We start from the raw sequence: 27,615 nt of genomic DNA, 5'->3' as shown, positions 1-27,615 counted from the left end.
CAGTGTATCGTCGTGCGGTTGACAAACGGTAAAAATCACATCCTAAAAAAAACACGTCAGCCCTCGTTACATTTACACGATCTTTGATTAGCGTACCGGAAGTCGGCAGCAGGTGCCACCGGAAGTGCGTTCGGTCCAGCGTTTGGTCCAGCGTTTGCCTGCAAAAAGGGAGGGAGCTAACGCCGATTATATCCATTAAAACCTCTCAGTAATTAACCCCAAAACAAAAATACTCTCGAATGTAAGTAATATGTCCGTTTTTACCGAGTTTTAACGTCAGATGTCTTGGCATTATTGTAGCGAGAAGTGAGGTTAGCGGTGGAAATCCATTGCGGCATCTAGCTAGCGTTAGGTGGCTACATATATTAGCATGGCTTTGTTAGCTAAATTAAAAATATTCCGCTTTAAAAAGAAACGTATTATATGGCTCTTCATCTGTGTTTTTTCTTGTGTATCCAGGCAATGCGCTGCGTGCGTGCTCAACATACAATGCGTAGCGTTACATCCTCTGCAAAGTGTGCTCACTTTTAAATCAAATTGAGTTTTACAGATATATATACCTCGTTTTATTGGTTATTATAATTAGAATATATATTGTTTCACATGCACATGAAGGGTCGTGTTATTTCCGTGGTTGCATGTGGATGGAGGAGCGGGCGGGCCGCACTGTCGGGCAACAAGAACAGGCCCCAATACAACAATCGATGAGTGGAGCTGCTTTGCCACGAGTCCACCGGCATGACGGTCCAACGTGACTTGCTATATTTTAGTCATGCTTTTATTGTTGTATTTTGATAAATTCGGCCGGAAGCTGCTGAATATTAAATAAAATCTGAAAATAAATATCAGTTTTTCTTAATGGGTTTAGGCCACTGTGCCTTCCCTCCATTTTGGTGGAAGATGAGTAAGGAAAAAAATGGAAATCTCTTGAATAGTAGAAATTGTGTGTGCAACAAGTAATGTTTTGAGTTTTGAACGTGTTCAGATACAAAAAATGAAATAAACTGGCTGACAAATTTAGGTTGAAGACATATTTTATCCGCTTGTGAATACGTGAGTTGGCCTTGAATTCATGTCATGTTTAATCTTGCCGTTAAACAGACTTTAAAGAATCCCCTGTGGTCGTCGGATAGTGAAATGTCTTCAGCTGAAATGAGTACCGCAGTCCCCAACCATCGGAGGACCAAGCCCGGCGGTAAGACGCGACGGCGTTTCCTGGCTCCGTCACGTGTGATGCCTTAGAATCCTCCGCAGAGCAACTGGGCGGAGCTTAATTCTGAGGTGTTGCAGGTATAAAGACGGGCGTCGTGCCCACCAACGCGTCTGGGCCGACCTCCCAGATCCCGGGTCTGTCCCAGACAGCCGATGAAACCTCTCCGGTGGAGCGGAGCAGCGGGAGGCGCGTCGGGATCTTTGCCTCGGACTCCGAGTACGTCAAGCTCGCCAAGGGAGGCGGTCACAAAGGTAAAGGTTTGAGCTTTAAGAAGCGATGACTCGTCGTCTCGGATCCTCACGCGGTCTAAAGGCAGAGCGCGAACACGAGGAGGTTCACTGTCGTTCAACTCTTTGAGATGCAAATCCTGCAGCGGGTGTGAGAGGAGGAGTTCCAAAAATACTTTCATCTGGAAACAAACCGCCGTTTGTTTTTTTTAAAGCTGCAACATCTCTGTTTTTCTCGGGGCCCACGAGACGTCTTTAGTTTTGCACAATGATAAGTTTGATGTTTTATCAGTCAGCTGGGATTCCTCCTGTGTGCCAAACTCCATTAGAGAAATTGCCAATTCCAGCTTTTTTATTCATGCTTTTGTTAAGTTTGGTGCACGTATTATCTCCTCAACAGTTACTTACCAAAGAAGAAGGAAGATGGCATTCACTTTCATGCGGGGAATAAAGGGAGTTGGAAAATGGGAGCATATAATTATGACTTGAAACAGTTTTTGCATGAGTGTAATCGTTCAGGCCGTGAAGGTGAGTTATCCCACCGTGCGCTACAGGTGAGCTACAGTTCAGTGCTTCGTAATTTGCCGTCGGTGTTTCACGTCGCCCGTCGTGTCGCCCCCTGCAGGACTGCTGAGTCATGATGGTGATGCCGAGGGCCAGACCACGAAGGCCTACAGCCCACCCGCCTGGTTCGGAGGGGCCGAGTCGAAGGGGTGAGAGCCGACACTAACGAGAACCCCAACAACAAGTCCGTGTCCCAACACACCTTTTCTTTTTTTCTTTTTACCTGGAGCCTAAAATAAAAAATACTTCTCCAGCCTCAGTGATTGTTAAATATATATGAAGCAAAAACATCTTTCTCCGGGATCGACGTGGATCGACCCGAGCACGTATTTCATCATCGCTCTGGGTCGTTGAGGCGAAGCACGACATTCCCAGCCGCCGCTCCGCCCGTCTCCGCCCGTCTCCGCCCGACGCGCTCCCTCTCCAAGCGAACCTCGGCCCGCGTCTCGCAGAATGTGATGAGCCGTCATTTCCCAGCGTGTATCCATCACCGTGGTTTTGTGCTTACAGCGGGAGCAAAGCAACGTCCCCCGACAGTGCGATGATGGCGAGCAAGCAGCTTCTGGCTGCACCGTTTGGGACTGATAACAGTTCGACCTGGGAAAGCGATGATAGAATTTCCCCCGATAACGAGGTGAATGGACCCCACTAGTCACCCCCAAACGTCTATACCGTGTCCATGTCTTCCATCCTTATTTATTTTTACCACCACCCTTACCCTATTTCTTTTTTTTTTTCACCTAATTTTTTGCTCCATCGTCACATTTGCAGTTTGGTTCAAGTTAATTTGGGTTTCACTTCCTGTGCTTTGATTGGGTGGAAATGTTGATTAAAGTTCAGGTAAGTACACAGAGAGGTATTGAAGGTACCCGATAAAACATTCATATGCAATGTTCTTGTTTTCAGCTGGATAAAACAAGAACCCTGATTATAAGTATATATGTTATATATTTATATTCCTCACTTATTTATAGGAAAGTATTAAAATTGCAGTAAACGGCACGAACCATTTGGCGATTTTACTCGGGGGTGGGGGGGTCCCTGTCGGATGTAAATCCGCCTGGCTGTTTGCATCCAGACTCTTTTTGTTCATCTCATTTCAGTCTATTCTATCCTTTTCCATCGCATGATGAATCGCTCCCTCCATCCTTTTTGCTCCGTCACCACTTCGTGTTTAACTTGTCGATGAAGTGAATCCGCGTGGTTCTGCAGAACGACCCACGTTCGCCGGAGGGGCTGACGCGTTCGTGTCGTAGCCGTCGTTGAGTCCTCCGCGAATAACCTTTCCGTCCCCAGATGTCTCCCGACGGAGTCGCCGGTGACCTGGAGGGTCTGTCCCTGACCAGCAAGTACAAGAGGACGTGAGTGTCGACGCTAAAAAGAAAAAGGGTTGTAAATATCGCGTGGCCGCGCTCGTGACGTTGCTCTGGCCTCCTAGGTGTCAAGAGAAGGTGGAGCTCCCGGTCAGCATGACCAAGCTGCTGAGTCACGGCTACGTGGCGGACAAGAAGAAGAAGTCCCACGACGACGACGACGACGCCTCAAGTACGACGACGTCGAGAACGGACGAGTCGGCCGCTCCGTGGTTTTGGTTTGACTCCTCAGATGCTGATGTTTGTGTTTCCCTTCCAGGTGTGACCTCGGAACAGACCAGCACCGTCATGACGGAGGACGTGGAGGAGCTGGAGTAGAGTTCTGGCTCCGGGGGCAAAGGGGGTTCGTCCTAACTCTGGTTCATGGTTCCTACAGACCTACCAACACTACTACACCCCCCCCCCCCCTTTCTCGGATTCACTACGCATTTATTGTACATCCACTGACTGTTAGGTTTTGTACTCATGTTTATGCAACGGTACCGTCCTCCTATTTATTTGCTTTAATTTGTAAAAAATGAAGAGTTCACGCTGGTTGAGTTGACGTGTTGGTGCTCGCAGTATTTTTTCATATTTTCCGTATTGACGTTCCTCGATTTGAAAGACGAGTTGTGCTTAGTGTGTGTGTGTGTGGGGGGGGGGGGGCTGACTGATTCTGGGTTTGATCTTGAACCCAACAGTGGAGCTAAAGCTGTGTGTGTTTTGAGGTGCAGACGACCTGCAGCTGAGGCCGCCGGGGTCCGTTTGGGTTCAAACGGGCTAAAGATGAACTTCTTTAGGTTGCTGCTCTGCAAAAAGTTTCCCTTCTCTGCTCCTCCCTCACTAATATGTTATCTGCATCGTCTGAAATCCCCTTTTAGAAGATGTATACCTCATATTTAAAACTAAAGGAAGTTTGGATGCAAGATCCATATCCTCAGGAGGTCGATATGTGTTTGATGCCACAGCAGGTCAGAAGCTCTCGGCCTCGCCTGGACCCTCAGTGTTACCGCGTCCCTTTTTAAACCCATTGCTAGTGCAGATGAGATAAAATATGAATTATAAAGTTCTGCACACCGGAGGAGTCCCGCTTAGTTCCCTGGCAGACGAGTTTTTAAAAGTGAGTTCTCGATGTGCCAACCACAGTGTTTTTTTGTTTTTTTACTCTATACACCGGAAGGAGAAGTTGTTGGTGTTGGTGTTGGTGCGCAGCCGGATCACAACAAACCTCCGTCTCTAGAGAGAGTTCCCGCTGCAGGTCGATTTAGATGTTCTCAAACTCATCGAGAGGAAGCTGCTGGAATGATTCTTTTAAAACAGAAATAACGTGCATGTTACTCAGTAACCTATTTAATATAACGGTTTATTTTATTGTCAGTATTACTAAACTTTCTTCATCTATTCGCTGCCTCGTGAATGCATTTATTTAATTGATGTCACTATGAAGTTAAATTCCGCTGGGTTTTAAATTCCATTAACGCGGCATTAATAAGGCCTTTAGAACACCGCGGCAGAACTTTTGAAGCACTTTCACACCTTTTTTGTTTTACTAAAAGAAATGTTGGCGGTTTTATTTGCCTTTAAATCCTCGTGGTAGGTTCAGGGGTCTTTGGGTACGGGGGAGACGGGATGACTCCTCCTCCCTCATGTTTTATTGGGCGGTTCAGCGTTGTCATGGTGCATACTCATCTCCACGCAGCTGGAGACGCACAGCATTTAATTTAGTCGGCGAGCGCTTCATCTGTTTTATATAGTTTATTGTTTACGAGCCGTTGGATGTTCAGGTTCAGTGTTTGTGTTCCAGCTGTCGTCGCGGTGCGAGTTCCCAGTTTACTGTAGTGGCTTAGCGTGGCAGAGTCCCTGGAGTCTTATCGCTTTTTAAAAATTTATTTTATCTGCAAGCGGTTCATTTTGAATGTAAATGTTCCCGAAGAGACGAAGGCAGCTTCTAAACACGAGACCCGCCGGTGTTCTCACAGCGGGATAAATCCATGCCACGCAACTCGATGTACGACCCGCCTCTTCTGGACGGCTGCACGCCGACTCTCAGTTATCAGTTCAATAAATGGGCATGTGCATGAACCCGTGTCCTGTGTTTATTTCACCACATGGGACGACTCAGGAAGGAGGTTCTCCTGGTGAAGACGAGGGGATATGTAACTCATTTATTAGACGAACATTCAGCATCTCACACTGATGAACCTGTTTATGGAGTGTATTTATTGTCTTACTGTTGCTTTTGGTCGACCTTTATAGGGGAAGGAAACAGAAAAGCCCTGTCCACCCTGCCAAGGAGGAGACACACACACACACAATATGAACTGGACTTGACTATCAGACCTTCACATATTGAATAGAACTGTATTTATTTGGATTTAACGACGCACATACTCACACACACCCACCCTCCTGCTCACCTGACCTGTAGGTGTTGTGTAGGTTTATTTTAATTCATTAAACAAAATGTGCTCCCATGCATAATTGGCACTGACCCACGTGTACATGTTCTCATCCCTGTGGGTCCCATCAGCACCATTCAGGCCTACAGCAGTGTGTGCGTGTAGAGGAGGAAACACGCGCGCGCACACGTGCACGCACTTTACCCGCTGCAGGCTCCCACCCTCCCTCTCCTCGCGTGCACGAAGCTGCCGCGCCGCGTCTCCCCGGTGCACCGCGACGTGCCGCCGCCGCGCGTGCGTTACGACGTTCGCATCGGCTGCGGGATCGATTCCCCGTATCGGGGAGGAGAGGAAACCGATCCAGAGCCGCATGGTGACGTCACGAGGCCGATCGGTGAATAGTTGCTGGGCGTGTTGGTGGGCGGGTCGACTGGGTGCCGCGCGCGCGGACGTCAGGGGCAGACGGGTGCATTGGAACCTGCACGAGAGGAACGAAGAAGAAGAAGGAAGCCACTATACTGCGCGAGGAGCGTGTGCACGCGCACGGGACTGTTTCTGCTGTGTGTTGTTTTTGTTTATTTAGTCGTGACGGCGCGTGCGGGATGTAGCAGCTGTCACGGGAGGATGGACGCGTAACGGGACGGGCGAGCCAGCGGTGGCCTGCTGCCGACGGCCACATCTGGCCGGTGAGTCCGCGCTGACAGCCGCTTGACAGGCGGCTCGGCTCGTGTGTGGACCAGGCGCGGGAACAGGAGAGGGGTCTCCGGTGTTCGGTGAGTCGGTGTGACCTCGTCCTTGGCCCAGCGGAGGGTGGTGTGAGGGATGGATTTGCAGCAGAGAGGCTGGAGGCGTTTGATTTATTAATAAATAAATAAATGGAATCATGAACGTGACATGCCGCTAAATGCCTCTGTGCATGCTCACCTGCACGTGCAACGCATAACCTGTAAGGTAAAACTGATGCTTCTAGGGGGTCATATAGAAAACATCTGTCAGTGAGGGTTAAAAAAAAAACAAGAATACAGGAGAATATAAATATGGGAAAGTGTGATGATAATATTATGAATCCCTGCAGGAATTGATACCCCCGCTCTATCACAACCACACTAAGTCCCTATGGGGTATTATATTCAATATTTATAGAGTCCCTGCAGAATTGTTAACGCAGGTGAAACACAATGATCTCTGTAAACCTGCATGTTGACCCACGCTGCGGCCCCCAGAGGGGCCGCGGCTGTGATGTTTTGGGTCGCTGTTTTGTCCACATCCTTACCGGCTTGTCGTCCTTCTGCAGAGTCGGGGAGGGCGCCTCAGCAGCCAGCCGGCTCCGGACTATACATCGCAGGGAGGAGGTGGAGGAGGAGGATGGAGGAGGGGGACACCGAGGGGGAAGGGCCCGTGGTGGTCAGAGAGGGGCCGGGCGCTCACGGCCTCCAGCCCATCACCACCACCACCAACCTGCTGGCGTCTGTCAAAGAGCAGGTAGGAGGCTGCAGCCGCTTGCTGCTGGGTGCGCTTCATTCTCTCACCTCCACACATTCATTCACTTTGATCTCGTTGTGTGGCTGGTGGCCCTCATAGCTCATATCTTCTCTGAGGACCGCTCTGCAGACGCTTCGCAGACCCTCTTTGCAGACGCTTTGCAGGCGCTTGTGTCTCTTATAGTTATTTGTATTCTGGGTCTGTTTGTTGTCGCTCTGTAGTCATTTTGTTTCGTTTTGCATCTCTTTGTGGCCCTTTTGCATCTCACTATAGTTGCTCTGTGTCTCTTTTTGGTAATTCTGCATCTCTCTGATAATTTTGCATCCCTTTGTGGTCCTTTTGCATCTATTAATACTCACTTCATACAGGCTCAGGTGCATGGACCCTCGGCCTGGACCCAGTAGGCCTTTCCGTGTTCTGATTCTGGTCGGGGGGGGGGGGGGGGGGGGCCTAAAGAGGTCTGTGATTCACTGGATTTTAAAGTATTAAATCCCGAGGATTATCTCCAGATGAGACTTTATTACAAAGGGCCTCCATGCTGTGCCGAAGCCTCCTGAAATGCGCACCCCGAATTCTATTAAAACTATTAATAATAATTTCCCAGGACTTCCCACGACTCTGCAGCCCAAAAAGGATGCAAAGAGTGTAACGGCTGACGGTGATGTCATGTTTGTGCCCGTTTCCTTTCACACATCCCAGACACGCTGCTGTTGGCTGCTCCTCTCTGAACTGACGCTTCTCCCCAAATATTGCACGGCGATGTGCGAGTTCCACCTGGTGCCTCCATTTAAATCACGCGAGAGGTCATTAATGCCTCGCCGGCACATTTTGAGAGCCGAGCGTTGACGCGAAGCGACAGTCAGATCTGCTCCCGCTGCCATCAGCCGTCTGGCGGCCCTTTGATGCTCAGCTCCGTGTTACATATGCAGGGAGAGTTGCAGCTGCAGTGTGAGGCATGCAGCCTCCGTCTGTCTCCTCTCCCCCGCTGTTATTCCGATGTTGCTTTGCATCCCGTCGACATGGGAGCCTTCATCACGCCTGGACGGTGGCCATGTTCAGTGTGACTCTGAATCCGGCTGCGCTGCTATTTAAAGGCTCGCGATGGCCAAGAAGAGAGAAGCTGCTCTTACTTTTCATCTGAAATCTCTCGGGAGCCATCAGAGCCACTCGGCTCTCTTTCGGCACGTTTAAAAGCGGGAGAGCGATAGACGCGAGCCGGTGAAATACGTGGAGATATTTGGCGACTCGGAATCCCGAAAGCTTCTCGTGACCTCAGACCGAGAGACACAGTGACCTCCGACTGCAGAGCAGCACGCGGCGACTGCTCTGCACGTGAGGCATTATGTAGGGGTTAATAAACGAGCTGCAGCGCGTTGGTGACTGAGCTTCAGAGCTCGGAGGCAGATTTTGTGCTACGCTAAGCTAACTGGCCTTATCTTTAAGCATGAATGGGCAAATGCAACACATATTCTAGACGATATGAAATCAAGCTCTGGTGGTTTGAACACAACGGGGGGTCAATTAACGGCATAACACCGGTTCATGTTCCATTCTTTGAGGACTTGTGCGCCCGGCGGGCGAGCCCCCGGTCCCTCTGACTGCGACGCTGCCGAAAAAGAAAAACATGCACGCTCAGCGAAAAACAACGCTCCCAGAATAGAGAAGGGGGGAAAAGAAAGAAGCTCAATAAAACAACGACAACTGGGCCAAGTCAGCGCTCTCTGTGCTCGGATTGATCGGAGCTGTTCGGCTCCAGGAGCGCCACGTGCGTTGGGAATTTAGCGAGACGTCGATGCGGGCGATTGATGGGCCGAACCTCAGGGTTCAACCGAGCCCCGGCTACGTCACCCCGATGAGACGCATTAGAGAGTCATTCACTCCCTCACCCAGTTCACCTCCACCTGCCGCCGCGTGTTGCTGGGGCGTTTAGGGCAACGAGACCAGAGCGCTTCAATCTATCTCTGTGAAGGAGACGAGAAGAGGGAGAGAGAGATGGCAAGAACTGAAGCAGGAAGCCGTCATGTCCGTCGTGTGTCGCTCTGCGTTTGGTTTCCTCTCTGTAAGACTGTTAAGAGCCTCTGGAAGGAGACAGGAGACAGAAAGACACAGGAGACAGAAGAAGACAGAAAGAGACAGGAGACAGAAGGACACAGAAGGAGACACAAGGACACAGAAGGAGACAGAAAGAGACAGGAGACACAAGGAGACAGAAAGACACAGAAGGACACAGAGAGAGACACAAGGAGACAGAAAGAGACACAAGGAGACAGGACACAGGAGACAGAAGGACATAGAAGGAGACACAAGGAGACAGAAGGACACAGAAGGAGACACAAGGAGACACAAGGACACAGAAGGAGACAGAAAGAGTCAGGAGGAGACACCAGGAGACACAAGGAGACAGAAAGAGTCAGGAGGAGACACAAGGAGACAGAAAGAGTCAGGAGGAGACACAAGGAGACACCAGGAGACAGAAGGAGACACAAGGAGACACCACGAGACACCAGGAGACAGAAAGAGTCAGGAGGAGACACCAGGAGACACAAGGAGACACAAGGGGTTTTTTATTTCTATTTTATTGTTATCGTACGTATTTCATTGTATTGTTCTACATTGTATGTTTTATTTGTATTGTTTTATATTGTATGTACAAGGGACTGGAGGTGTAAAATAGCAAAAGCTATAACCTAGTGCAATGCATCTTTTCTCTTCGGAGACTAATGTTTTTTTGTACGTTGTCCCTGAAATAAACTTCTAAAAGAAAAAATAAAATAAAAAAAGGAGACAGGAGGAGACACCAGGGCCTCCGATGCGCCGCACGAGGCTTTATAGCCGATTTGTATTTGTATTGAACTGCGATGTCAACGTCCTGCCGGTTGAAGGCGAGTTCGGCTCCTCTGTTGGTTCACATGTTGGTTTCTGCGTTGTCAGTCTCCGTATTACCTAATCCGGCCTGGAAGAGCGTGACGCCGCCTCTTCTTCCTCTTCTTCCTCGTTGTCTTGAAGCCGTGAACTCGCCCCCTGCTGTGAGATGAGAACTGAAGAAACACACTCCTCAATGTCAGTTTAAGGGTTTAATGACAGAGATGAAGACACCCTGAAACAGACAGTGCAGCAAGATGAGCTGACAACGTATTACAATTATGCATGTCATAAATAACGTAATACACATCTACAAATAACGATATACGGTATATGCACATTAACTAATAACGTAAACAGTTCTCACATGAATGAGTGGATGAACATCTCGCCTCGAGGTGGAATGGATGAATGACGAGACTCAAATGGACGCTGACATTAACGGAAGGCAGCGTGACATATCCGGTCAGGTAATTAGACGCTGCCCTCTAGTGGCCGGCGGTACACTCTACATCCCCCCCAGACCGGAAAGCTATAGGCCGGAATAGATTAACGGTCTAAATCCCGTATCCAGCTGCCGGACTCGGGCTCAGAACGTGAGGCGGCCTCCTCGCGCGCCCGGCCGAGTAGGCTGGGGCAGCGTCGGTGGCGACTGCGGCACCGGGAGCGGTGCGCCCAGGACGGCACCCGCAGGAACGGTGAGGTCAGCGGTCGCCTCATCAACAGGCGCCGGTGGAGCGCCCACAGCCCAGTCGCGGGGCCCGTCGGCCGGCGGCTGAGCAACCTGGGCGCAGCCCAGCCCGGTGGATGGGTGGGGGCCGATGTTCCTGGGCAGTGGGCGGCGGCGGCGCGGCCGACTGCTGATGGGCGTGGGGTGTGGCCGGCGTGTAGGCACGGAGGAACCGGCGGTTGCGCAGTGTCAAACGTCCCGAACCGTCAACCCTGACCCGATACTGGTCGTGGCTCAGTGACTCCACCACAATCCCTGACCTGTCCCATTTGTGGGGGCTCGGGCCTTGCTGGTTCTGGAGGAATACTCTTTCGCCGAGTGCCAATGGCCGGAGCGGTCTTGAGTGAGTCCCCAGAGACTCGGTGGTACGGGACATACGGGTCCGAAGGGCGTCCTCCTTAGCCGCCCATGCCTCGCGCCATAGCAGGCGGATATGCGGGTTCGAGAACTTCTCGAGGCGGTTCACGAAGGAGAGCGAGCCACGAAGGGGCGCCCGAAGATGATCTGCGCTGGCGAGAGGTTGCAGTCGGGGTCAGGCGTGTTGCGCAGCTGCAGCATAGCACGCAGGAAGCGGTCCTGATCAAGGCTGCCCGACGGGCCGGTGTTGGACATCAGGAGGCGCTTAGCAGTCTTAACCGCCACTTCTGCCCTCCCGTTAGACTGCGGAAAGCTAACAGAAGACACACGGTGTCTGACGTGCCATAAGCGGAGGAAGTCCTCAGTGTGGCTCGCCTTGAATTCCGGACCACCGTCGCTCGAGAGCTCCTCCGCACGCGAAGGTGGCGAAGAACGAACGGAGGTGTTGGACCAGGCCAGCTGAGCCCGCCAGGGCAGTACCCGCCAGAGCTCAGGACCTCTACCCAGCCCGAGAGCCGATCCCGACAGCTAGGTAGTGGCGGCCCCATAGTCGAAGAAGTCAGCAAACACCGCCTCGAATGGCGTGGACGGGGGTGAGGAGGGCAGGGGGGGTGTAGCCGCCTGCGACGGAGCATTGCGGTTGCAGTCTGCACACCCGTCCCTGGTGGCTTGAATGTCCCCGGACATCCCGGGCCAGTAAACTATAGCTCGGGCATGCTGCCCCATCGCAGAGGTCCCTGATGAGCTGCATGGAGATGCCAAGGACTCTCTCACGGAGGGATGGGGAACCACGACGCGGTCCCGGTAGAGCAGGACGCCGTCCTGCGCGTAGACGGACTCACAGACCGATGACAGACTCGCCAGAGCAGGGTCGTTAACGTCAATCCCACCCTCCTGCTCGATGAGTTGGAGGAGGTGGCTGAGGCATTCGTCAGCCGCTGTCTCCCGTGCGAGGAGGGGCCAAGAGACGGCCCGAGCTCCTGTGCGCCGTCATGGATGGAGGCCATGAGGGCTGACTCCACGGCGTCAGGCCAGCTCTGCAGCCCCAGTGAGAGGCTGTTCGCCGAGCCCGAGGGGGAAGGATGCCTTGACATAGCATCAGCGGCATAGTTGCTCTTGCCAGGCAGGTGCACGATGTCGAAGCGCCATGGGAGGGTGCGCTGCTTGAGTCTAAACAGACGCGAGTTCGATATTTCATCCAGGGTACGGTCGCCAAAGATTTTCACTAACGGCTTATGGTCGGTGACCACGACGAGGTTGTCGGACCCCTGGGTAAAGTACCGCCTGTTCCAGACCCCAGGCCACGGCTAGGGCCTCTCCTTCCACGGTCAGATAGCGCTGCTCCGCAGGGGATAGGAAACGCGACCCAGCGAGGGTGATCCTCCATCCTCCTGGACAGCAGTCCGGAATGCCCGAGGCACAGTGGCAATGTTGCTGGAGCAGGAAGTAGCCAATGCCACGCGTGGACCAGTCAGGGCGGAGGCAGGTACGCTTCTGCATGTCGTAGATCTCCACGCCTCACGGATGGCCTCCATTATGGCTTGCTTGGACGCCTGGAAAGCCTCCTCCAGAACGGGGGACCATAGGAACGCACAGCGTGGGCTGAGGAACGGCTTGAATGGAGCCATCGTGTCACGCAACTGGGCGTAGTTAGCCACCTGGTTGACAAGGCCGAACCAGCTCCTGATGTCCGTTGTGGAGCCTGGGGTGGGAAGTCCCGGATAGCGTCCAAGTATTTTGGGAGCGGTTCGATGGTAGATTCCGACACCCTGAATCCAGCGAAATCGACGCACCTTTCTGCGAACTGAAGCTTGTCCGGGTTCAACACGATGCCCGACCGGCCGATACGCGTCAGGAAGTCGATGGTCCTCCACCAGTGTTGCTCCAGGTCGGTGTCATAGTGGATGGTGTCATCCACACAACGTTCCTTGCGTTCAAAGTCCGAGAGGATGGCGTCAAACCGACGGTTGTAGCCATCCCCTGATGACAGGAAACCTTGTGGTGCCCTGGTGTAGCGCCACCGGCCGAAGGGTGTGATGAAGGTGGTGAGGTGGCGATCCGACTCCCGCAGGGGAACACTGTGGTAGCCGTTCCAGGCGTCCGTGACGGTCTTCCAGGTGCCCTTCGGGACACGGCGTGCGAGGTGGAACGGGGACTCAGTGGCGAAGGTCTCACGTAGGCAGAACTTGTTGAGGGGGGAGAGGTCCACGGTCCTGCGGGGGGAACCGTCGTGCTTCCGAGTGACTACCATACGATGGCACCACGTAACTGGCTCGCCATATGGCACGCGTTCAATGACTCCAAGGGCTTCGTCCCGCAGGAGGTCATCGTGGACCCTCCGCTGCCAGTGTAGAGGCACGGTGGCCGCGGTGTGGCATGCCTTAGGCGTGGCTGCGGGGTCCACGTGCATCTCGATGGGCGGTCCCTCCATGCTTGGTAGTGCCCGATGGGGCACGTGTTGAACGTCGACGAGGCATATCTCCCGAGTAGCCAACCTTTCATCCGGTTGTTGTTCTCCGCGACAAGGAACGGCAGTGCTGCGGGCGCGCGGGGGCCGTGCGCTGAGGACATGAGCACTGGGCGTCCTGGGGCCACCTGGCCCACGCAGCCGCCGTAGGTTGACTTCGTCGCAGTGACGGACAAAGGCTGGTCTGCCGTGTCAGGGCTACGCCTGTCCTTGGGCCCCCCTGCGACGTCGTCCGACGGGAAGTTCACGGGCAAGAGGCCGAGGTTGAGCAACGACTCGTAGGAGAGGTACATGGCCTGGACTGAGCTGCTCACATATACCATGGAACGGCAGGATGTAACACGCCCCCCGCTGCAGGTCGTCGAGAGCCTAGCGAAGAACGCTCCCTCGATGGCTATAGGGGAGCGGGTCGCAGGTCGTCCCGCTCGAAACCGCAGGCCAGGAACTCCTCCAGAGACCAGAGGTCCGACTGCGCGCCAGTGTCTGCGACGGCGGATATCCGAGCTCCATCGGCCGAGCCCCGGTTGCCGGTGCCATCCCTCAGCCCGGCTGGCATGTCCACCGAGATGGTAATTAATGCTCGGGGGTGGTCTCTCAGCCTGGCTCGTCTCCATTCGCCCTTGGAGAAGATGTGGTGCTCGAGTCTGATAAGTGCAGGCCTGTTGACACATCCATGCGACGTAGGGGCGCGGCGTCGGCGATGGCTCCCGCGACGTAGGCCAGGGCGGGCTCCAGCTTGCACCGATGAGACCTGGGAGATCAGCTCCGACTCCATGGCGGCCTGTTGACCGTCGGGTGACGGCTGCTGGCGCCTCTGTCGCCGGGCGGGCCCTGTAGCAGCCGATGCACACCTGGTGAGGCTTAGGATTCCACCGCGAGGCCCCTCCGTGAAGACGTTAAAGACGCCTTACATTCTGGGCACGAGGCTCGTTTAGCCCTATCCGCAGGGCCCGGGGCGGGGCTCGTCTGTGGAGTCGTCTTCAGGCGCTGGAATGACGACATGGCTGACAGAGAGGACGACGGGAGAGCGTTACGGGCCATCTCTTTGTTCTCGACGAGTGCAATAACGTCGTTAACTGGTTTGACCAGGATGTCAGGTGTCCCAAGCGTCTCGCGGCGTATGTCCGGGTCATAGATGCCACTTAGCAGAACATCACGGATAATGTGGTCGGTATAGTCCACGTCCCTACCACACTCGCATACCGCATTATATGCGCATGTCTCTGCTTTACCCGCACTCTGGCAGCGACGCGGAATGTCTCGTCGCTTCCTGGCGTAGCTGAAGTAGCTCGGCGCAGGACACATGTAGCGACAGGGATGACAGCTAGGATCGCATGACGGTGATTAGGTCTGGCAGGGGTCCGAGGCGGCATCGGGACGGCTTTCAACAGGCTGTCTCCAAGTAAAGGCCCAGCGCACTGAAACAGCTGGAAGGGGCCTGGGCATCCCTATGCCTGAACCGCGCGAATACGTTCCAACGGCGGATGGACACGTTCCCTACCGCTATTGACACGCCCACATCAACCTTGTGCCGATAGAGTCTCGGGCCTCGAGGGTTGGGGCCTGGGCGCGGCCATGACAGGCGCTGCGTGCTGGTGGCTAAATCCATGAATTGTCAATAGAGCAGCGACAAGTGCTTCAGACAAGTCTCCGGATTTAAACTCGCAGCCGGGGGCAGGGCATCCAACAACGACCATGGTGTCTTCATGAAGAAACACACTCCTCAATGTCAGTTTAAGGGTTTAATGACAGAGATGAAGACACCCTGAAACAGACAGTGCAGCAAGATGAGCTGACAACGTATTACAATTATGCATGTCATAAATAACGTAATACACATCTACAAATAACGATATACGGTATATGCACATTAACTAATAACGTAAACAGTTCTCACATGAATGAGTGGATGAACATCTCGCCTCGAGGTGGAATGAATGAATGACGAGACTCAAATGGACGCTGACATTAACGGAAGGCAGCGTGACATATCCGGTCAGGTAATTAGACGCTGCCCTCTAGTGGCCGGCGGTACACTCTACAAGAACGAGGCTGAAACATTTCACGCAGAGCACAGATGTGCAGCCGGATAAACCCGACGGCCGGGCGGCGGTGAAACACGGAGGAAGACGCAAGACGCAGAGCTCTGTGGTGTCGCTTGATAAGAGAGAGAGAGAGAGAGACACTCGGTACAGGTGGTGCGAGGCCGGCATTGATCCAGACGCCACGGGGCGCCACGCGGCTCGGCTTGTCCCTCGAGGGCCGCCGTAGAACAACGAGGCCGGAAACAAGGAGCGCTGTGTGCTGCCGACCCGTCTCCACGACGCCCTGGAGAGAGAGAGAGGGGGGGGGGGGGGGAGAGAGGGAGGGAGAGAGGGAGAGATGCAACTTATCATTATGTTCTCTCTCTCCCCACATCTTTCTTTTCTCTCTCTTCCTTTTCTCTCTCTTTATAAACCCCTCTGAGGTTTTTTTCTCCATCATGTTTGATCACATTTTATTGTTATTTAATAATCCAGTCATTTATTATTATATCCTATTATATCTATTGTATTCCAGACTCGTGAGTCCATAAACAAACACAACAACAACAACAACATATACAAAACATTACGAGGACACGGAACCATCACTGCAGTTAAAAAATCACGACACACACACACACACACGTACGTGTCGGCTCAGTGAAGCTTTATAATGAGTCATTTAATCCAGGGGTCCCCAAACCCCGGGCTTGGTTGGAACCGGGCCGCGGAAAAAAAGTGAATAAATAAAGTTTTAAATGTTTTTTTTTTTAATCAGTCGGAAAAATATTTTATTTTGAAAAAGGACCGGATCCACCCATGTGTACGTCTGAGCCGCGTTCAGGAGTCTTAAAGTTCGGGTTTATCGCTGCAGGCGAGTCTCACGCGCCGAACCCTCTGCTGGCGGCACATTTCAGTGACAAAGAATCTTCAAACAGATTCAACCTGCTCAATGAATTCTGTCACTTCAGGGAAATGACAACTGGTTTCAAGTTGGCCGATGAAGTCGCTGCTGTGTGGGCGAGTGAACAGCAGAACATTCTACATGTTTCAGACGTTGACCGGGTGGAAGAGGCTTTTCAAAGAGTTTGAGCGGTACTCCAACCACAAAAGACCCGACTGCAACAGAATAGACCTGCAACCCATTAGTAAACAAACCCACCCGGTGAATCGAGTCCGTCCGAGCTAGAAAAAAATGTGCTGGAGATGCAAATGACGGTGGCCTTAAGGGACATTTCACACAACAACTCTGCCGGTGTTCTAATGACAGCGACCAGAACTCTGTTAGGAGCAGCGGACCAAACGTCTGTGTCGCCGTCTCCATCAGCGGCTCGTTGCAGGTCAACAAGCGCACGGCTCACACTAATTCGGCGTAATGATGAGTTGTAGTTTTGGCACTTTATGCCCTTCGTATAATTGTATGACGTCATATGTATTACGTCATTTATATTGCCGGTCCGTGAAAATTATTTCTGACACGGAACCGGTCCGTGGCTCAAAAAAGGTTGGGGACCACTGATTAATCGACATTTAAACTTCTATATGAAAGTCGTGAACGCGTCGTGGACGGTGGGAACATGACGAGTCAGACATGTGACTCGTCCATCTGGGAAGTCCCAGCAGGCCCTGAACGCCTCTTTACACGACACCTGAATCTTCTTCTTTTGGGATTAGGTCGATCTGCTCGACATTTACACTCGTAGATGGAAGGTGTGATGTGTGTAGTTCTTTATCATTGATCTTATGGTGTGGTATTTGTAGTTCTTCAAAGGTGAATTAAATGTTCGGGATGAAAACCTTGAGAAAGTCTGCAAGTATTTCTCCACCGTTGCACAATTAAATCAACATTTTTCCATATATTCTTGCAGCGGTGTCCTAGAAGCGACCAACAGCAACGACATAAACACTTCATCTCTGCGTGTCGCCCACCTCCTCGTCTTTAAAGTCTCCGAGCCGGCGTCACGATGCTGCTAAACACAGTTTATTCCTCTCACATTTTAGTGTTCAAGTCACGAGGAAATAAGCAACACGATGAAACCATAAATCACTGCGGCGGCGTCACATGAGAGCTTGACCCAAATACAGAGGGCTTTCATCAGGAGGCCCGGCGGAGGAAAGGATGCTCGTCCTTTGTAGTTTAAGGATTATCAACTGGAGGCTTTTAGGAGGATTTTAATTTACACCTTCCCTACATGGGCACAACTTTGTGTAGTTATAGTTATTTTGTCTGTATATATATTATATAATCAGTTATTGTAGATTTTCTTACTGTTTCTTTTGCCATTTATTATTCATATTACTTGCTTTTGATTTGTTTCTGTCTCCACTGCGAGTTAATAAAGTCATATTTAATATAATATAATATCATATAATATAATATAATTTTGGATGCAAGTTCCTCGGTGGGCATGGACCCCAGATCCCCAAAAGGTCTTTGAGTGCTCTAAACAAATGGTGCAGGACTACAGGTACCGGCCCATTAGTTTAATCCAGGCTAAATGAGCCAGACTCCAGGTGTGAAGGTGACCTCACAGCTTTTCCCTTTCACCCTCGAGCAAGGCATCAGATCCCTCCCAGATCTTGGGAGTTCGTATTCGCACGCCACGTTTCAGCGTCGCGGTGTTCGGGTCGTCAGGATTGGCAAAAAGTTCATTTAAATGTCCAAATGTCACGCGTAGTGGAGATGGATACGTTTAAAATGTAATTATCTTCACCCGAGGAAACATCAAATATCCTCTTTATGATTATTGAATTATAAGAGGGGTCCTGGGCGTCGTTTTAGTCTTTTTAAATGCAGAATGGTTTTTAGTTTTAATTCTAACCGGTTCTTTATTAAAAAGAGGCTTGGATGGCCGTGGAGCTCTGACGGTCACGTGGTCTTCCTCCCCGCAGGAGCTCCAGTTTGAGCGGCTGACTCGGGAGCTGGAAGAGGAGCGGCAGATCGTGGCCAGCCAGCTGGAGAGGTGCATGCTGGGAGCCGAGTCGCCGGCGGGAGACAGCAGCAGGTAGAGCGCGACGTGAACACGTGTTGGGCGCCGAGCGCCGAATGATGCATCTCCTTTAATAAGAGAAAAATGAAAGAGAGAAGATTTATTTGGCGTCACCTCATCTTGTAGTTCATAAAAATCTGATTTTATGCTGGATTTGATATATTTTGTCCTTTGAGCAGTTAATCACACTGTAAACTTCTGATAAAAGGCTTTAAAAAGGTTATAAAGATCTTATTATCTTTAAGTGTTAGTCTGTCCTTTCAGATGCACTTACCGTCATCTCCAAATGCATTAAACACATTAGTTTATATATTATGGGCTGTAAATCAGGCCTGTAAAAACACAGCAGAGTGATACTCGTCTTCTCTCTGAAGATGTCTCAACATGTTGAATAACCAGAGTCACCATTCCTTTTGATTTTGGTCGTAATCTTGCAGATAACTTTATTTTTGTATGTTAATCGTGTTCCCAGCCCAGATAACGGTGTGTGTGTGTGTGTGTGTGTGTGTGTTGTGTCTGGCCGTGACCCCCAGCTGGGGTCAACTGACTCTCATTTGTTAGCAATTTGAAAAAGTAAATTGAAATTCACACTGACACGTTTCACTCCCTTCCAATTCATCGTATAGATGAAATGTTTTGGAGGACAAAGTTTCCTGAGATATATATATATATATATGTCTATATATACATATTAATTTATATATATATATATAAATGTATTTATATATATATATATATATAAATGTATTTATATATATATATATATTTATATGTCTATATATACATATTAATTTATATACATATATATATATATAAATTTATATATATATATATAAATTTATTTGTATATATATAAATGTATATACAGGACTGTCTCAGAAAATTAGAATATTGTGATAAAGTTCTTTATTTTCTGTAATGCAATTAAAAAAACAAAAATGTCATGCATTCTGGATTCATTACAAATCAACTGAAATATTGCAAGCCTTTTATTCTTTTAATATTGCTGATTATGGCTTACAGCTTAAGAAAACTCTAAAATCCTATCTCATAAAATTTGAATATTTCCTCAGACCAAGTTAAAAAAAGATTTATAACAGCAAAACAAAATCAAACATTTGAAAATGTGTTTCCAGGTGTTTCGAGTTAATTAGACGATTCAAGTGATTTGTTTAATACCCTACTAGTATACTTTTTCATGATATTCTAATATTTAGAGATAGGATATTTGAGTTTTCTTAAGCTGTAAGCCATAATCAGCAATATTAAAAGAATAAAAGGCTTGCAATATTTCAGTTGATTTGTAATGAATCCAGAATGCATGACATTTTTGTTTTTTTAATTGCATTACAGAAAATAAAGAACTTTATCACAATATTCTAATTTTCTGAGACAGTCCTGTATATACATACACTTCTTCTTCCTGGACTGATTGAATCTAAATGGTTCAGCCGGGACTCTGATTGTGCTTTCTTCTCTCTCCACCTCCTCTCTTTACCTCCTCTCTCCTCCTCCTCTCATTACCTCCTCTCTCCACCTCCTCTCTCCTCCTCCTCTCTTTACCTCCTCTCTCCACCTCCTCTCTTTACCTCCTCTCTCCACCTCCTCTTTACCTCCTCTCTCCTCCTCCTCTCTTTACCTCCTCTCTCCTCCTCCTCTCATTACCTCCTCTCTCCACCTCCTCTACACCTCCTCTACACCTCCTCTCTACCTCCTCTACACCTCCTCTCCACCTCCTCTCCACCTCCTCTCTACCTCCTCTCCACCTCCTCTCTACCTCCTCTCCACCTCCTCTCTTTACCTTCTCTATCCAACTCCTCTCTCCACCTCCTCTCTTTACCTCCTCTCTCCACCTCCTCTCTTTACCTCCTCTCTTTACCTCCTCTCTCCACCTCCTCTCTTTACCTCCTCTCTCCACCTCCTCTTTACCTCCTCTCTCCTCCTCCTCTCTTTACCTCCTCTCTTTACCTCCTCTCCACCTCCTCTCTACCTCCTCTACACCTCCTCTCTACCTCCTCTACACCTCCTCTCCTCTCTCCTCCTCCTCTCTTTACCTCCTCTCTCCTCCTCCTCTCATTACCTCCTCTCTCCACCTCCTCTCTTTACCTCCTCTCTCCACCTCCTCTCTTTACCTCCTCTCTCCACCTCCTCTCTTTACCTCCTCGCTTTACCTCCTCTCTCCACCTCCTCTCTTTACCTCCTCTCTCCACCTCCTCTCTTTACCTCCTCTCTCCTCCTCCTCTCTTTACCTCCTCTCTCCACCTCCTCTCTTTACCTCCTCTCTCCTCCTCCTCTCTTTACCTCCTCTCTCCACCTCCTCTCTTTACCTCCTCTCTCCACCTCCTCCTCTTTACCTCCTCTCCTCCTCCTCGCTACCTCCTCCTCTCTCCTCCTCCTCTCTTTACCTCCTCTCTCCACCTCCTCTCTCCTCCTCTCTTTACCTCCTCTCTCCACCTCCTCTCTCCACCTCCTCTCTCGCCCTCCTCTCTCCACCTCCTCTCTCGCCCTCCTCTCTCCACCTCCTCTCTTTACCTCCTCTCTCCTCCTCCTCTCTTTACCTCCTCTCTCCACCTCCTATCCTCTCTGCTGCTGAAGCTCCTCCGAGAAGTCGTTTGCATGGAGGTCTGCAGGTACGGAGTTCTCACCTTTCAACCTTTTTTAAGCTTAAGACAAGGTGACAGAAAGGTGGCCGCTGCAGGGGGGATGTGAAGCGTCTCCATCTCACCCTGCAAACAGACGGTCCCCTCAGCTTACAGTCAGATCCACGACCCTCTCAGCCTCATAAAGAAAGCACTTTTCCAGATGTCGAAGGGCTGGAAGTTCCCAGAATGCAGCGGCGCCGGTGAAGCAGAACGAAGCTCAATGTTTCCTCCAGAATATCAACGGATCCATTGACTCTCCTGTCGGCTCGTTCCTCACCGTCGGCCCCGTTAGTGTTTCTGTGTGCAAAGAATGGATGCGTGCAATGTGTGTTCATTGAGAAGGTTCTCGTGTGCGTTTGACAGGCGGCGGCGAGTCGCTGGGCGGCGTGCTGCAGGCGTCCGGACGTCACCTGGAGGCGGAGGAGGGACTCTTCATGCCCGAGCCGGACCGCGCCTCCCTGCATGACAGTGAGGGTCCGATACTGCAGCCGGGGGTGGAGGACAAAGACGTTGCATGCATGAGGAGAAAAAAAGGCCTGAAGTGAACCCTGAGAGTCCTTCAGGGAGGATGGATCAGCCTCCTTCTTCTTACAATATCCTCAGAGTAGGCCATGCAGATAGATCCAGGAGCGGCGTGGAGGCTTAGTGCAGATGGCCACGCCCCATTCATCCATAGAGGAAAGGCCTTTTAACAAGTTCAACGCCGAGTGAGATAAAAATGCAACTGCCTGGGTTTCATGCTCCTTTCCTCAGTGTCTCCTCACCTCCTCCCCTTTCGTTTCCTCTCAGGCTCGGGAGGCCACTCGGCCCACATGACCTCGTATTCGGACAGCGGCTACCAGGACAGCAGCGTCAGCTACTACAGCAACCAGAACGTGGTGCGCTCGGAGCCCCGGGCCTCCGTATCGAGGAGCCCGAGGGCAGAGGGCCAAGCCTCCGGGCAGGTAGGAGGAGCCTCTTGATTGAACCTCGTGCTGAGTGCTCTACCTCTCACATGTTTCAGGTTGGCATTTGCATGTTTAATACTCTCCATCCCCAGAGAAATGACTCAATAATTACAGTCATGGACTTCAGCTAAACCTTTCAAATCAACTCAGATTGTACCTTTTAAAATGAGTTCTCCGACAGAACCATAGCGCCCCTTCATCGTGGCTCATAATGAAATGCTCTCCGCGGGAAGCAGAAGCAGGAATGACAGATACGAGTGATCCGGTTTCAATTGTTCCTCCTGATTTATTCCAAACCCAGCAGCCTCTCCTGGCGGGCTCACACGGCTCGGCTCTTAATTTCCCTCCGAGGCGTTTGAGGCTGACGGATCAAGGCGCCTCAGATCGATCCGCGTTGGCCGAGTCAAATTCAGAGACATTTTTTACATGTTGGTAATAAGGAAGAAAAGTAAACGTTTGCCACCACGATTATGAAAAGTTCTGGCAAATCTTCCTCGAGAAGATTCGCAGAGCTCAGCCGACACACTACTGAGTGTGATGACGCCCTTCATCTGTCGCGGTCGGGTATTGGTGTCTTGTTTCCTGTTTTATTTTGAAGTCCTTGTCTCTGGTGTCCTCTGTCTCCCTGTGATGGTATTCCCTGTCCCTGATTGGTTAATTCCCTTCACCTGCCCTCAGCCACTCCTCTACCTCCTGTGTGATTGCAAGCCCCGCCCTCATTGTTTACACCTGTATGTCCCTGTGTTTTCGATGTGGTGTCCTCCTTGTTCTGGCCAGATTGTTTTAGCACTTCCCACGTGTTCCTCGGCCTCGTGTGACAGTTTTTTCCGACATGGACTCAGCCGACTCCGGCTCCCCCCGTCAGGCTCTCGGTGTCCACCATGACAGACTTTTCCAGGACATGATGGAGTCCCTCCAAGCCCTTTTTTTGCGGCCCTGCTGCAGCCCACGCCGCCCACGCTACTTCTGGCCCCCCAGAGACCCGGCGACGCTTCTTGTCTACAATCTGTCCCTTGAGGGGAATCCTGAACTTTAAAACGTGTGCTGCAGATATATGCAGGATGCAAAATAAAAAAGCTTTAAGATTTGATTTTGATTTTTTTTCAGTTCTTATATTTAATTGTTACCGAAAATAAAAAAATATGTTTTGTAATATATTTATATATATATCTATATTTTTTTGTTGGTAATATATATTTTTTAAATATACATATTTGTTATATATACATATATATATATATTGTAATATATTTATCTATTGTTTGGTAAAATATTATAAATTTGTTTTGTATCCAATAATCAGAAAATAATTCGAAGAACTTCTAAAAAACTGATATTTTTGACCTGAAGAGAATCAAACCGTTTCCTCGCTACCTCCTGTCTCCCGGCTCTCTCGCTCCCAGGTGTCCGGCCGGGTGCTGCGGCGCATGTCCTCCCTCCCCTCCAGGAGCCAGTCTCCCGGCTGCGGCGCCGTCTCTCCCTCCCGCATCTCCCTCCGGACGTCCCAGGGCAGCACCTACGACTCCCCCGTGCTGTCGGAGCCCAAACCTCTGGCCGCCGTGTTCTCTGCCATGCCGCTGTCCTGCCCCTCGCCGAGCTCCCCGGCCGACGGCGGCCTGATGCTGGGGGGCGGGCGCCTGGGCTCCACCCTGTCCCTGGTGGAGGGGCGGTGTCTGACGGGGTCCCCGCTGCGCTCGGGGATGACGGCAGTGCCGCAGCACTACGGCTCCACGCTGCCCCGGCAGAGCCAGCCGCTGGCCTACGGAGCCGACCCGTACGGGCTGTATCAGAGGAGCGCGCTGCCCCGCCCCGACAGCCTCATAGGTGAGTCCGGCCTCCACCTCACGTCATTCTGAGGCTACAGCCTCATAGGTGAGTCCGGCCTCCACCTGCTCACGTCATACACTGAGGCTACAGCCTCATAGGTGAGTCCGGCCTCCACCTCACGTCATTCTGAGGCTACAGCCTCACAGGTGAGTCCGGCCTCCACCTGCTCACGTCATACACTGAGGCTACAGCCTCATAGGTGAGTCCGGCCTCCACCTCACGTCATACACTGAGGCTACAGCCTCATAGGTGAGTCCGGCCTCCACCTGCTCACGTCATACACTGAGGCTACAGCCTCATAGGTGAGTCCGGCCTCCACCTGCTCACGTCATACACTGAGGCTACAGCCTCATAGGTGAGTCCGGCCTCCACCTGCTCACGTCATACTCTGAGGCTACAGCCTCATAGGTGAGTCCGGCCTCCACCTGCTCACGTCATACTCTGAAGGCAAGAAAATAACCTTAATAATTACTTTAAGTCCTCATGATTATGTTCTGACCTCATAATTACATTTAAACTGTAATTATGAGAAAATAATTCGTAATTACAGGAACATATGTTGTAATTATGAAAAGAGTATAGGTGTAAATATCTGCATCAATTAGACAGATTTCCACTTTAAAGAGAGGAAGCATCAAGAAGCATGTTTCACCTTAATAGTTGACCCTGCTCTAAATGAAAATATAGATTATTTATTGTTAATATATTGCTTTATTGATAAAACTGTAACGAAATGATGATAATACTGCAAAACAAGTTAAAGATTACTAATTAATTTGCTTATTTTTCTTAAAATAACCACTTCAGTCATGAAACTAATGTTTCACATTTCTTATTTACACTTTTTTCTAACTGGCTTTGAACCAGATGCATTAAACATTGTGAAAAAAATAAACAAATAGGCGTGGCATTTAAAAAATATCTACCGCAGCTCCTCCTAACTCGTCTCTTGACTCCTCCGACCTGCCCGTCACTCTAAGCCCCGCCCACTGACCCACATTTAGGGGGGGGGGCTTCTATCACGGGTGATTATCAGCTGACTGCACCGCGAGGCGATCGTTTTCATACGATGCTTTTGTGTAGGCTGTTGTGTTTGTGCATGTGCTGGAAAGGAAGTGTGTGTGTGTGTGTGAGGCCGAGTCAGTGAACTAAAAGCCTCTGATTCTCTCTCTGCGTGATGCTAAGTGGCTCAGTGCGTTGCCTCAGTCCTCGTCCCAGTTATCATGCATAACAACATAATCCCAGATTACACGAGCGAGATGAGCAATGGAGGGAAACACCAGATTAGGCTGTTACCGATCAGCGGGCGCGTAGTTTAGTGAGAGATGATCTTCTTATTGTGTAACATGTGCAACGTTGTGTAATAATCTCCATCACATGTGGAGTTTACCTCAAACTTGACCAAGACAACCTCCATGTTGACCCCCGTGACCTTGGTCACCTTCCTGTTGGCGTCCCTCCAGAAAGAGACATCCCAACCCAAGCTCCAGATAAATGCACTGTTACTGTCCTGAAGGAGCGTAACCTCGCGATAGGAGATGTCTTATGTAAAGAGCTGCATAGCAAATGGCTCCTCTTCATCGCAAGCTCTTCATCACCCCCCTCCCCCGCGGTGCCCTAAGGCCTCGTTATAATTGGAGCGCTCTTTGAACTGATCTGAGCTCAGATTGGAGGATGGAGAACCGCTCTGCGCCGTGAGTTTGAGGCCTGCAGCAGACTCTGAGAGAGTGTGTGTGTGTGTGTGTCTTTATGACATCCACAGTGTAGGTGTTGTGTGTGTGTGTGGCCTCACCTATGAGTGACAGACTTTCATCGTACAGTTATTACGCAGCTTCTGCAGAATGTGTTTTATTTGGGTATAAATGGCCACGCAATGATGATTAATGAGGTAAATGTAAGAGGTTTAAGACCCTTAAATCAACATTAATATAACAATATTTGCAGTGACCTCAAAGCCAGATTGTTATCAAGTTTCTAAACTGTTTTAATAAAATGTCTAAATAGGTTTTGTTGTTCTTTGCAGGGCTTCACAGTTCCTACGCCGGCCACTCGGGGCAGGGGGCCCCCGAGCTTGGGGCCGCGTTGTCCCCCGACTGCCACATGACGCCCGTGTTCGACGAGCGCTCCTTCCACAGCCCCCTGTTCCACAGCCCCACCCACGACCCCCAGGGCTCCCTCTACAGGGCCAGCACAGGTACTGCAGCTGACGCACTCCAGATCTGCTCATCGGATCCTTTTTAAACTGATAATATTTAATATCCTTATGGAAACAAAGTGCTAGGAAACTGGAATATTAAAGGCAATAGCAGTAAAACTATCATAAATACTCTTTAGGAACAAGAGGCGCAGCTGGAAATGTTGTAAAAACTGAAATAATATTCTGAAACATTGCAAAGAATTTTGGATTAAATTATTCAAACGACCGATGTTTTCTCATCGCGGTCCCCCTCGGGGGCCTCGACCCCCTGGTTGAGCAGCCGGACTCACATCAGCTCAGAGGATTATTTCTCTAAAAATCTGTTAAAAGGAAAATGTAGAAGTTGTTGTCGCTCCCCGAGGTCAGAACTTAATTGGACTGAAACCTTTTCTCGTCCTCGGCTGCTTCCTATTTGAAGCTTTTGCAGAAGGATTTAAAGCTCAAAGGACTTTAAATAACATTTTAGTCGTTTAGCTTTCCACATGTTTGTGTTTGAGGCGCTGCAGTATTTCCTCTCCCTGTGACCCCGCATGTATTCATGCTCTCGACCCTGCTTTCCTTCTCAAGTCTCCTCGCCTCCTTCCCTCAGGTATGGGGACCCTCCCTCGGGCCGCCAGCCAATGCGGCTCGTTGCCGTACCAACGGAGCGGCTACGGGCTGAGCACCGCGGCGCTGTACGTCGACGCCTACGGGGTCTCCGGCGAGCCCGTCTTCTCCCACCGGCACTCTGGCCTGGTGGAGCGGGCAGCCACGCGCACGCCGTCCATCGAGAGCATCCACAAGGACCCCAGGTGCTCACACACACACACACCTGTCCATTGAGTCCATGTGACCTCGGCTAAGTGGTGACCTTTCTGCTGTGTTTTGACCTCAGGGAGTTTGCTTGGCGCGACCCCGAGCTGCTGGAGGTCATCCACATGCTGCAGCACCACTTCCCCTCCGTCCAGGCCAACGCCGCCGCCTACCTGCAGCACCTGTGTTACGGAGACAACCGGGTCAAGGTGGAGGTGAGGAAGGCGCCGCCCCTTTAAAAGGCCTTCGTCGCTCCCGTCGTGTCTGCAGTTTATTCTCAGATCGCAGGGTTTGAAATGTGATTTTTCTTCTTCTTTTCGCTGCCAACCTGTTCAGCGCCATCTGCTCCCCACGAAACTTTAAGGAACGTGGGTGCCAAAAACACGCCGCCGCCCGCTCTGCTTCCCGTGCAATAAATAACTTCGGTGGCGTTTGGTTTGGCGGGGAGCTTTTTTTTATTGCCAGAAACGAATGTTCACGGTGACGCTTTTGAATCGGAGGGAAGCGGCGAGCGTCGACCGCTCTCTGGAGGCCGGATTATTT

The 27,615-nt window shown here is 50.7% G+C and overlaps 2 protein-coding genes and 1 long non-coding RNA gene across 3 annotated transcripts; 2 read left to right on the top strand and 1 right to left on the bottom strand.

Moving 5' to 3' along the window:
- Positions 1–113: 113 nt before the first annotated feature.
- On the top strand, positions 114–5,438 carry c14h7orf57 (chromosome 14 C7orf57 homolog). Its single transcript, XM_056431567.1, has 8 exons — positions 114–241; positions 1,102–1,195; positions 1,291–1,464; positions 2,066–2,153; positions 2,515–2,638; positions 3,301–3,365; positions 3,443–3,549; positions 3,637–5,438. The coding sequence occupies exons 2-8, from the start codon at positions 1,138–1,140 to the stop codon at positions 3,693–3,695; spliced, it is 675 nt and encodes a 224-aa protein (XP_056287542.1). The 5' UTR covers positions 114–241; positions 1,102–1,137; the 3' UTR covers positions 3,696–5,438.
- On the top strand, positions 5,348–27,615 carry LOC130204788 (plakophilin-4-like). Its single transcript, XM_056431754.1, has 12 exons — positions 5,348–5,425; positions 5,969–6,128; positions 7,050–7,237; positions 18,570–18,682; positions 21,263–21,297; positions 21,673–21,777; positions 22,099–22,253; positions 23,660–24,080; positions 26,107–26,277; positions 26,870–27,071; positions 27,155–27,287; positions 27,409–27,615. Exons 1-12 carry the CDS (start codon positions 5,348–5,350, stop codon positions 27,433–27,435), a joined length of 1,788 nt encoding a protein of 595 aa, XP_056287729.1. The 3' UTR covers positions 27,436–27,615.
- Positions 15,383–15,918, bottom strand: LOC130204591 (uncharacterized). The gene is made up of 2 exons (XR_008833723.1): positions 15,551–15,918; positions 15,383–15,418 (listed from the first exon to the last, which is right to left on the bottom strand). It is a non-coding gene; the product is annotated as an uncharacterized LOC130204591 (long non-coding RNA).

Source organism: Pseudoliparis swirei, chromosome 14 (genome assembly GCF_029220125.1).
Source record: "Pseudoliparis swirei isolate HS2019 ecotype Mariana Trench chromosome 14, NWPU_hadal_v1, whole genome shotgun sequence".
Classification (NCBI taxonomy): Eukaryota; Metazoa; Chordata; class Actinopteri; order Perciformes; family Liparidae; genus Pseudoliparis; species Pseudoliparis swirei.
The sequence above is the reverse complement of the archived record's forward strand: the minus strand, read 5'-3'. Positions and strand labels throughout refer to the sequence as shown.